Consider the following 10,979-nt stretch of genomic DNA (forward strand, 5'->3'; position numbering starts at 1 on the left):
GACCGAGGAGCTGCTTGTAATGTTAAAGAGCTACTGGAGGGTGGGAGGAGGGAGCCTTTTCTCCCCGTCTTCTTTCTGTAGCTCTTCAGGCTATAGAAAAGCAGATAATAAGGTGTCGTGCCCTTTGCCGGGCACCGCTCAGCGCTGCGACTTGCACAGTTGCTGTTTTGCTTCCCTCTTGCTGGGGAAATCCACGTTGAGGCATGAATATTCCCATGCCGCGTCCAAATCCGGTTTGCATCTCGGTGTTGCAACGACTGTTCCTCTTATTTCTCACTGCGACTGTGCGTAGCGCGTTCGTGCCTTGACTTCCCAGCTGCTGTCTCGCAGGGAGATGCAGTTTTGTTTTCCTCTTGGCAATCAGCAAGGCTGCAAGCGGGTGGCTGGTTGGATCCCCGAGCCCTCGCCTTCTCCAGTTTGTCAAGCCTTGTTTGTCTGGCCAGAGCGCGTGTCGTCATGCACGCACATGGTGTCCAAGTGCCCGAGCGTGACCTTTCTGCTACTTCTGTCGCTAAAATGACAAGCGCCAATGGCCTCACGCTAAACAGTTCTTGGTTTTTTTTGAGCTGCTTGAGCATCAGGATAAATAATGCAGCAGGAAAGTCGTCTGGGGGACAGGTGGTAAATCTTGCTTCATATCTTCTCACCCCAGTTATTCCCTAGAGCAGACCTAGGGTGCAAAATCTGTCCTTTCCAGATTTTGAGGTGCTTGGATAGGGCATGTGAGGATATCTGAGGTTATAGAGCGGTAATTTTGTTTTTCAGGGGTGCAGAAAGCACCTGGCTGCTGTTTCATGGGGTTAGTCTGCAGCTTGGTAAATGGAGTTGCCATAAAAATGTAGCCATGGATAGCCAAGATCAGAAGACAGTAGCCCTGTGCCCGCTTTGGCTTGTCCTTGCTTTTCTGAGCATCTCTTTACCACTGTTTGTATTTGACCAGCTGCTTGGGTTCACGAGCTTTGGAATCTAAAGGACATTTTTATGAATTAAGTCATTTTTCTTTTCTGTCTAAACAAGGAAGTGATAAAGAAGTTGAAGGTGACCCTGTGTATTGGTTATGCTCTTTTTTGCTGACGTGGTGTTGGCTGATAAGCGCATGAATATCTTCCCCCGCGTTTATACCCTGTAATCTCTTAAATCTAGTTAGGGCTGCAAAACATCGCCGGGTGCGTCAAGAGCAAAGCCCTTCTCTCGGCTCTCTCTCTGCAGGTGACCTGTGCATATCCGAAAATGATCGGAGAGTGGTTTCAAAGGAAGCCTGGGAGAAACTCAAGCAATATTTTCCAAAGGCACCTGAATTCCCAAATAACAAAGAGTGCTGTTCCCAGTGCAAGGTATTTGCCAAATAATGTTACCCTTCTGTTGATTGTAAATACGTGGTCGTATTTCTAGTTTTCTTTTTAATACGACCCAGTGCAGCGGAGGAAAGTAATGTCACCTTTTAATAGCAGCTAGGAAGTGAAGCTGTGGTCTAATTAACTGTTCCATGCAGATTTTGGAGCGCGAAGGGGAGGAAAACGAAGCTCTGCATAAGATGATGGCCAGCGAGCAGAAGACTTCTCTCCAGAACCTGTTTCATGATAAATGCAGACCTTGCCTGGGCAGCTGGCCGCAGGTATGGGAAGGAGTGTGTGACGAGGGGAACGTAGCGGGGCTTGGGGGAGGTTTTTATTAGCTTTTATCCCTCTCCTAAGAAATTTTATTTCGCCCGCAAGAGTGAGACTTGCTTGATAATCATTCAGTCGGTCCAAGTGAGACTGTGCCTGTGCCGGGAAGCCTGCGCTAGCGGAGCTTACACGTGCGTTGTGCCGAGGTGTGATTTCCCCCGATTAGCCGTGCTGGCACACAGCCCCGCTAAAGATACATGCGGCTCGTGTGCCAACATAGCTGTCGCTGGCCCGGAGTCAGCTAGATAAGCAGCGACAATATTGCTGCTGTGGTTTACATCCACCCCTAGAAGGACCGAAACGGTGCGGCCATGCCGACGGAGGCGGCTTTCCACCACCTTCCATCTGCCTTCCCTTGCAGGCCAGGCTTTTGCTGCTGGCCGGACAAAATTTGCGTGCGCTCCGGTATCCTCCTACATGCCGAGAGCTCGGGGGGAGCTTCCCTAAATGCTGAAGCCCCGCAAATAGGAGCGGTGGTCATGCAAGACCTCTCGTACCGGCTTCTCCCCGGTACAAGTGTGCCGCTCACCAGGACTTTTCCTGGGGCTTCGAGGCGGCTGAAAAGAAATGGCACAAGCTGTTGGCTCCACACCTTGGCTCCTGGACGTCTCGCGGCGCTGATTAACGATTGACTCTTAGATCCTGCCAAGCTGCTTTGGCAGGTGTCTGCCTCGGTCACTCCTACGTGTGAGGGCAGCCTGCCGCTCTTGGGTGCCTTCTCCAGCCGTGAATAAATATTGAGGTCAACGCAGATCCGCGTCTCGGGACCGGGAAGCCCCAAAAGGGTTGAAATGGGAAACGCTCTGTGCTGGGCTGGAGAGCTGCCAGGTCCTGCTGGCGGTATTTAAGGGTAGTGTCTGGTTGGGCCTGCTTTTGTAGCTGGAGTAGGCGATGGAAAGCTGGAGCCCGTCACCATGGGTCAGCTCGAAATGGGAGGGTCTCTCCAGCCTGTGAGGCTACGTCCTCCACTCCCTTTGAATTTCCCAAGGGAGCATGATTAAAAAGGAGCTGAGGATCTCTCCCTTGAGCTTTGTGGGTTTTCCTGATCCAAAACAGTTGCGGTTTGGGGAAGAAAAATAAGCGGAGAGGTTTAATCTAGAGGAGATGAAGGGAGATTAAAAAAATACAGATATTCCTCAGGTGTGCTGAATTTTCCTGCGGAAAGATGGAGTGAGCTCTGAAATCTGCGTCAGGGAAGGTGGTGAGGATAGGTGAGCACGGAAATGATTTTGTCACCCAGCGCTTAGGGTGTAGGTGGTTTCTCGTCCAGGAGCAGGCTATCTCATGGCAAATCAGTTGTGACAGGACAGCAACGGTTTATCCTGAAACCGCTGCCTCACGAGGGTGCACGGCTGTGGTTTTGAATCCGCGCTGCTGCCAAAAGGAGAAACTTCTGGATTTGGATGGGTGAAGCAAATGAGGCGGGTTGGGGTGGGCTCACCCCGCACCCATGGGGGTGCGGAGCTGCTTCTGCTTTAGACCCCGAGTACGCGGCGAGAGAAAACGCGGTGCTGGGGAGTCTCAGCTGCTCCAGGGGAAACGACCGTTTCCTGCTGTGAATTAAAGGTAATTGCATCCGAAGCTGAATTAACTTTGTAATAAACACGAGATTAGTAACGTAAGTACTTAGTGCTTGATCCCAAATTATTTTACTTGGCTTTCCCAGCGCACTGGGATGGAGTTGTCATGGTAAAAACACTGAGGTCTCGAAGAGAATGAGAGCTGCAGAGAAAGCTGAACAGTCATCGCTTCTCTGTTGTCGGATTAATTAAAAAAGATCCTTTTTTTTTTTTTTTCCTTCCCTCTTTTCACCTCCAGGAGACAGATGAGCTGTATATTGTTTCGCAGTTCTTTGTAGAAGAATGGAGGAAATTTGTCAGGTAACTTGGCTTGAGGTTTTTGGTGCTTTTTATTCCTTTTTGTGGGGGGCTGTAGCTGCTGATTTTGCTTTTGAATCCCGGTGCGGTGAAACCTGCGGTTTGCCGGTTTTGTGGAAACAAGGAAGCTGAGATTTTTACAGGACTTATATCACTTGTAATACATTGTAGGAAACTGAATTTCCTTGTTTACCGTGTCTTAACCAGATGGTCGGATTAGATAGTAACCTGATTAGTTTTTCATCTGTCTGGAGCTGTATCTTACAGGCAAAGGTCAGCACTCAATCCCGTTTCCACAGGCTGGTAGGAGATGGAAATCTCCGCTTGACAGGAGAGTAATTTTGCAGCACGTGGGAACGCAGATCTGATTTCCTTGTCAGTAGTAGTTTAATATTCCCTGTTGGAATGCCTTCTGTAAATACTCACCTGTGATTTCTGCTTGGCTGCCTGCAGAGTTGTGGTTTTTATGAAATAAGCTGACCAAGCTTTGCAAACCGCTTTCCTTTGCCCGCGCAGGAGGCCGACGCGATGCACCCCTGTGTCCTCGGTAGAAAACAGCGCTCTTCTCTGCCCCCACGGGGGCCTCATGTTCACCTATGCTTCCATGACCAAAGAAGACTCCAAACTGTGAGTTTCTTCTCTTCGTGCGTCTTTGCCGGGTGCCTTCGACTCTCACGAGCCTCGGGGAACGTTCCTGGAGGCTCGCTGAGCTGCAGCCACTCGAGGAGCAAATGCTTTCCCTCGAACGAACAAAATCAACAGTCGCCTTTTCAAGTCCACCTTAGCCTTCATGCAAGGCAAGACCTAAGTTGTCGAAGGATGCTGGGTCAGGAAAAAAGAGAGCTTACTTCAGCTTGGCTAGTTCCTAACAATAAACTACCCTGAATTTGACCGGGGCGTGGAAGCATCCGGCTTCCTTATGATTTGCTTTCCATGAGACTTGCCCCCGGAGCGCTGGACGCTGGGCTGAAGTTCATGCTCCGTAGCGTTGCTTCTGCAACTAAAAGTAGCACGCCTTCCGCTCCTCTCCTCCGTCATCCCTCCAGCATGACTGGAGCATTACAGCATCACTAATCACACGCTACTGTTTCCCTGTTATCTTGGGCGTACAGGCCCTCCAGTGTAGCTGGAGTTACAGATTGATTTTTGCATCTTTTCTTTCATTAACAGACTAAAAAGAAAAGGGGAGGCTGCTCAGGAGCTCAGGGCTTGGCTTTTCCATGTCATAAAGCACGTTCTTGTTCCTTTGCACAGTATAGCTCTAATATGGCCCAGCGAGTGGGAGAGGATTCAAAAACTCTTCGTGGTGGATCACGTCATCAAAATCACCCGAACACAAGCTGCCGGGGCGGACCCGGAGAGCGCACTTTACACCTCCGAGCCCGGTGAGTGAATCTTTTACCGCTGTCTGTGCTCTAATCTTTCGCTAATTGGTGCCGACTCCTTGGGGACGCTGCCCTTTCTCAGACAAAGGGTCAGATCTAACGGGATCAGTGGTAAACGCAGAGCTTGGCAGATGCCCCTGGTTATGTGAGCCGCTCCGGATTAGCGGCGAGAGGCATCGGGCAGGTATCTCCAAGGAGCTGAAGCAATTTAATGCATTTTTTCCTTTGTGCCTCCCCAGAACTCTGTCCAGAGTGCAGAGAAGGGCTGTTATGCCAACAGCAGCGGGACTTGCGTGAGTACACCCAGGCAACCATCTACATCCATAAAGTGGTGGATAATAAAAAGGTACGGGCTCTCACCTCGGTCCTTGCTCATCCTGGCCCCGTTTCACTTAACGGAAAGGGCACCGAGTACCCCAATAACGATCCGAACACGGCAGCGAGGCGGCTGTTGCGGCCCGCTGCGGCCACGCGGGGTTGGGACCTGCCGGTGGGGATGCCGGGTGGCCTGTGATGGTGGCGGCGGGCAGGGCTGCTCTCTGCGGGCAAAAAGCGCCCAGCTCTGCGGCTCGTGGAAGCTGTCGCTTTGGCAAAAATAGCAAATGGGAAAATTCTGGCTGTAGCTGCTCTGAAAATTTGGTCTCTTTGAGGCTTCCTTTTGCCAAAATGAATCCTTTGCGTTATCAGGTACCTTCACGGATGTTCCCAGATTTGATTATTTTAGGCAACGTTGTGAGCGTTTCTGTCTTCATAATCGTGTTATCAGGCTCTACCTGTTCTCCTCCCCCTCCAAGACTTGTCATTTCCTTTCTTGGTTGCTCAAGTGACATTCATTCCTGGATAGAAATAAGCTCTTCAGCCTCCATGCTGATGAAATAGCAGTGAACTTTGAGATGGTTCTCAGGATCCCCTACGCAGCTGTGAATTACGTCTCTGCTTTACTGGTGTCATAAGGGATCGGTATCGGGTCTAGAATTGGCCTCAGGTACCCGAAAGCTGGTTGAAGTCAGTCCTCCTCCTCCTTAGGGCTTGTTTTATGCTTTAAGGGGGAAACCAAGGCTCGTGGGCAAGCTCAGATAAAGATGTTCCCTGCACCTTAGCAGCATGGGGGTTTTGGGTTGGGTTTTTGGTGTGTTGTTTTTGGGGGTTTTTTTTTTGCTTCTCATTGATTTCCACCTCCCTGCCAACGTTAAGGGAGGAGCTGGAGCCCGGAGAGCTGCGGGGCGCCAGAGGCTGGACGGGTTTCTGCCTTGGGTGCGAGACGTAGAGCACACAGCACAGTCTTGAGCCATCAGCTACAGGTTTTCAGCCTGACTCGAGGCTGTATCTTGGCTCTGGTGCCGAGGAGTGTTGGGGGTTTTTTTTGTTTTTGTTTTTTTTTTTTTTTCTTTTTCTGGTGCTGGACTAGACCGTGCTCACACGTGGGGCTGGCAAAAAACAGGCAGCTATTCTTTGCCGAGCAGCTGGAGTTGGAGAGAGGGGGCGAGAGCTTGCCTGCGAGATCCCTTATTAACAGGGCGGCCTCGGCGAGATGCGAAGCAGCAATAATGCCCGCCAGCAGCGCAGCAGCACTGCCAGCGAGGAAGCCGCTGCTTCCTTCTCTGCCGGCTTTGATTTACAAAGTCGGGGAGCGTTCCCCATCCCCTCGCCCCTGCTCTTCCCCCCTCTGCCACCCCCGGGTGCCTCCTTCGGCTGATGCTGCAAGAGGGGAAGCCACGGCTGTATAAAATCAGCGTAGGGCAGCAGTGCTGGAATCCGGAGGGCTCTAGGGAGGCTGCGGTTGGTGCTGGATGTTTGGGAGCTGGGATTGCACCGTTAATTGCAAATATATTGATGGAGAAGCGAGCTCTGGGGCCAGTCTCCTGGGCTCCTGCAAACCCCATCTCCAGCCGAAGCATAGACGTAAATTCACGTCCGGCAGATCCATGCCTCCTGGAGTGACTTCTGCAGAACTGAACAGCCTTTTTATTTATATGTTTGTGTAAATTATTTAGATTTCATTTACTTACAACCTCCAGACCCATAAATAATGGTGCTGAGTGCCTCTGTCGGTCTGCTGCAGGGATGGATAAGTACAGATAATATTCCTTCCTCTGTGTTCGGGCTTTCATAATACACTTAGATGAACCAGAGAAGCAGCCAGCTAATGGGAAAGAAATCAGTCCAGGCCCCTGGAGACGTTCCCTTTGCCTAGAGAGGAGGGTAGGTCCTGAGCCGCAGGAAGCACCTGCAATTCAACGGAGAAGCTTGGTCTCCTGAGTCGAATCCCCCCGTGGCTCGTTGCAGCTGGGGAGGGGTGGAGAAGACTTTGCAGAGCACGTGGAGCAGATCCCTGGGTTATTCCTGCTCCGCCTTGGATCGAGGTGGCATCCCGGATGTCTCTGCAAGCTGTTTTGCCGTGACGTGACAGTCTGGGTTGATGCTGTCGGGTTAGTTACGGAGAATGATTTTTATGACTTCAGGTAATGAAGGACGCTGCTCCAGAGCTGAACGTGAGCAGCTCAGAAGCTGAAGAGGAAAGGGAGGAAAACAAGCCAGAGGGGGAGCAAGACCCAGATTTTAACCAGGTAGAGATCAAAAATACCACCAGGTTCCATGGGTTTTGCATCGTCCTCTTGAGTCAGCATGCTGGGATAGCCCTCCTCCCGTTTGCCCCTAGCAGGCGAAACCAGCGGTGTCTTAAATTGTCATTTTAATGGTCGTAACCATTAAAATTGAATCCATAGAGGTCAAATATTGATGGTGACTCGTGCGCGTGGCTGGTAATCCGCCCCGTGCTAGCATTAGAAGCAGGAACCGAGGTTTCAAGGCAAGTCCTTCGGTCCTCTTGATGCTTGCATGCAGCGGTTCGCTTTCGAAGGGGCTTCTCAACGCTTCGTGCCTTCCCTCGTGTGACTGACTCGCCCGAAACGTAGGCCGGGGGTACGGGGAGGTTATATTTTCCACCAATCCCAAATTTGAGCTCCTGATTTCTGCCTCTCGTTTCTAGACCAACGGTGGTGCGAAACGCCAGAAGATCTCGCACCAGAGCTACATCGCTTACCAAAAGCAGGGCATCAGGCGAAGCACCCGGCACCGGAAAGTCAGAGGGGAGAAAGCGCTGCTTGTTTCCGCTAATCAGACGCTGAAAGAGCTGAAAATACAGGTAAGGTGGTTTTCCTTCCAAGGAATGAGTCGTCTCAAGGAAGAAAACACAAAATCAGGAGCGCGCGGTTGGGAGGGGATGGGGGGAAAGAGCGTAAAATCCCACGTGGCATTGAAAGGTGCGCGTTTGCTCTTCTAAACGTGGTATTTTTGCGTAGCTCGGCGGTATGGTTTTTTTTTTTTTCCCTCCGCACAAAATCAGCGTGTCTCATTGTGTTGGCACAGATCATGCATGCATTTTCAGTTGCTCCCTTCGACCAGAATTTGTCGATCGACGGGAAGATACTGAGCGATGACACCGCAACCCTCGGCAGCCTGGGAGTCATCCCCGAGTCCGTCATTTTATTAAAGGTAACGCGAGAGCGCGGCTGCTAAAATAAAGTCGAATAAAGCAGAGAACTGAACCGATTTTTGTACAACCAAAGAGAAATATGTGCTGGGTGTGAAAACTGCCGTGCACTAGGCCGTGGCTGCTCGGTAGCCTCGTTTCACAGGTTCCTCCTGGAGCAGCTTCTTGGAGGAGGAAAACCCTCTTTTTTTTTTTTTTTTTTTTTCTTCCCCCCTAATTTTTTTTAAAGAGCATTTATTAGCTGGCCTTTGCTGCTGAGCTGTGTGCGTACCAGCCCAAAATACGGCTAAATGAGGAAGCAAGTCCTCCCCTCTTGTTCCCAGACAGTGTTTGGGCAAGAGACCTGTTCCCCGCTCCCCTCCAGAGCAGGACCGTGTGCTTCCAAACAAGGTTCCTCGCTCGTTAATCCCCTGCTCCGCTTTCTTTTCCAGGCTGATGAACCAATTGCAGATTATGCGGCGATGGACGACGTTATGCAAGGTGAGGCGGGGGGGGGACCCCTGGAAAGTTTGGGGTTTGGGGAAGGCGCCCTCGCCCTTGTGATTTTGGGAGAAGTATTGGTGGCCAAGGACCGTGGTGGATTTGGGTTGCAAAGGTAGAAAATAAGAGACGTTGGTGCTTTCCTGTCACCGTCAACGGGAGACGGAGCGGTACGCCACCGCTCAGACAAAAGATCCTTTTAGAAATGACTGTCGGGAGACTTCTAACGCCATGCCTTTTCCTTTCCATCCCCAGTCTGTATGCCTGAAGAAGGATTTAAAGGTGAGTCTGGGTTGGTTTTTTTTTTCTTCCCCCCTTTATTTAAGCCCACGCTAACTTCACCCCGTAAGCGTCGTCATCTATCGGTGGTTGTCTTTTCTCCTCAGGGACTGGTTTACTGGGACACTGATGGTTTTCTAAATGCTGGCAACAGAGGAGCGACCAGAAGGGAAGAGGATTTTGACATGGTAGGGCATTAACAGAAAAAAAGGTGGATACAGGACTGAACTCTTTGACTCTTCCAGAAGGCAGAAACCCATTCTGAAATGACTGGGCCCCCCCCACCCCGAAAAAAAAAAAATGCCTTATGTCAAAGCAGATTGCACTGAAGGACATCCTGCCTTCAAGAGAACGTTCCCGATTTTATATTTAATAAAGCAACAGGAAGGTTGGAAAGTTTAGCAGCAGTAAGAGCGTGTCGTGTTTACAGGCGAGGGAGGCGGAGGCATTCTCGTGTAGTCCCCGACTCAACTCCTGCACCGCGCTCGTCTGTCCGACAAGGGTTTGTAATCCAGTAGATCAAAAACATCTTGATCTGTTCTCCAGTAACTCTTTAGGCGTAACCTGCTTACAGATAATCCTGTCTTTGATCCACTATTACTCTTTCAGTACAGCATGGAAGTAAAGAAATTGTTACTTGTGAGGAATGTCTAGCTCTTTAAAAAAAAAAAAAAAAAAAAAAAAAGAAACAAACCTTCATCTATTTAACCCAAAATGTCAGCTGTGGTCTGCCTCCGAAAGCCTTCCATCGCGGAGGGGACGGGGGGCCGCCTCCCTCGCCACCCCCGCCGGCTTCTCAGCCGCTCGCCTTCACTTCCAAACGTTCGATGATCGTTCAGTAACCACCTGGTCTTTCTCTGTGAACTGTGTTTTTTAGAAACGTGGGGTATTTTAACGACTTTTGATAACATCTTTTTCCTCCAGTCCGGGACTGCCAGGAGCGCTCATGCCCGTGGCTCGGGGAGACGGCAAAGGGCGCACGGGCGGGTGACGTGTTTCCCATGGGAGGAGGTTTTGGTTTGGGTTTTTTTTATTTTTTCCCCTCTATTCTCCTCGTTTTTCAGGAATGCACTAATAATTATTCGGTTTTTTACATCTGTAGCTCCCAGAAAGGCTCTCTCCCCTTTGCCTATTAGTAGCAGGAAATCGCATACCACTTCCAGACTTTTAAAAAAAAAGAAAAAAGAAAAAAAAAAAAAGGGCACTGTCGCGGTATCTCCGTAATAAAGTTAGACGTTTCCTTTTCCTTTTCAGCCTTTTAACTTGTTTCCGCGGCAAAATGTGATGCGGGGAGTCAGGTTGCTGCCACATCAGCTTTATTTTTTAAAGGATTGCAGAAATTTGAGGCTGTGAGAAGGGCGGGGTGGGGGGGCACACATATCCCATCCCGACGACCGCGGTAGCGTTGATTTTAAACGTTATCTTTTTTTGGAAGAATTACAGCTGCCCTTCACGTCCTCCTCTCTGTCCCCCGGGGGCTGCGGGGCGAAGCAGCCGGCGCTTGGGGCCGTGGAGCTCCTAAAAGGCGCGGTTTGGGGCGATTCGGACCCGCGTATTCTTTCCCAAGGTAAAGATGTCGGCAGGAATTTGGCACGCGAAGCCCCTCCGTCCTTCGGGAGCGGGCAGGAGGTTTTCTTCTTCCCCGACTGAAGCACTCGCTTGTGTACATATTTTCCTGGAAATTCCGTATTTTTTTTTTTTTCTCAATTTGCTGTTAATTTTGGGGTTCTTTTGTTTTTTTAATGTTACAAAAAAAAAATCTCTTCCTTAAGTTTTAACATTGCAAAATTAAAGTCTC

At 50.2% G+C, this 10,979-nt stretch overlaps 1 protein-coding gene across 3 annotated transcripts in view; it reads left to right on the forward strand.

The window, feature by feature from the left end:
• The window catches only part of USP48 (ubiquitin specific peptidase 48), a 30,713-nt gene extending 20,177 nt beyond the window's left edge, over positions 1-10,536 (forward strand). For 2 of the 3 annotated variants that reach the window (XM_075721639.1, XM_075721641.1), the window contains 12 exons: positions 1,210-1,334; positions 1,493-1,615; positions 3,486-3,547; positions 4,061-4,171; positions 4,799-4,929; positions 5,169-5,275; positions 7,392-7,496; positions 7,919-8,074; positions 8,299-8,424; positions 8,854-8,902; positions 9,158-9,184; positions 9,289-10,536. In XM_075721639.1, the coding sequence (XP_075577754.1) occupies positions 1,210-1,334; positions 1,493-1,615; positions 3,486-3,547; positions 4,061-4,171; positions 4,799-4,929; positions 5,169-5,275; positions 7,392-7,496; positions 7,919-8,074; positions 8,299-8,424; positions 8,854-8,902; positions 9,158-9,184; positions 9,289-9,311 (1,145 nt within the window). In that variant the 3' untranslated portion in view covers positions 9,312-10,536. The remainder of the gene's footprint in view (positions 1-1,209; positions 1,335-1,492; positions 1,616-3,485; positions 3,548-4,060; positions 4,172-4,798; positions 4,930-5,168; positions 5,276-7,391; positions 7,497-7,918; positions 8,075-8,298; positions 8,425-8,853; positions 8,903-9,157; positions 9,185-9,288) is intronic. The other variant, XM_075721640.1, reaches the window with a different exon arrangement.
• Positions 10,537-10,979: the final 443 nt, after the last annotated feature.

The sequence above is a fragment of the Pelecanus crispus genome, chromosome 15 (genome assembly GCF_030463565.1).
Source record: "Pelecanus crispus isolate bPelCri1 chromosome 15, bPelCri1.pri, whole genome shotgun sequence".
Lineage (NCBI taxonomy): Eukaryota > Metazoa > Chordata > Aves > Pelecaniformes > Pelecanidae > Pelecanus > Pelecanus crispus.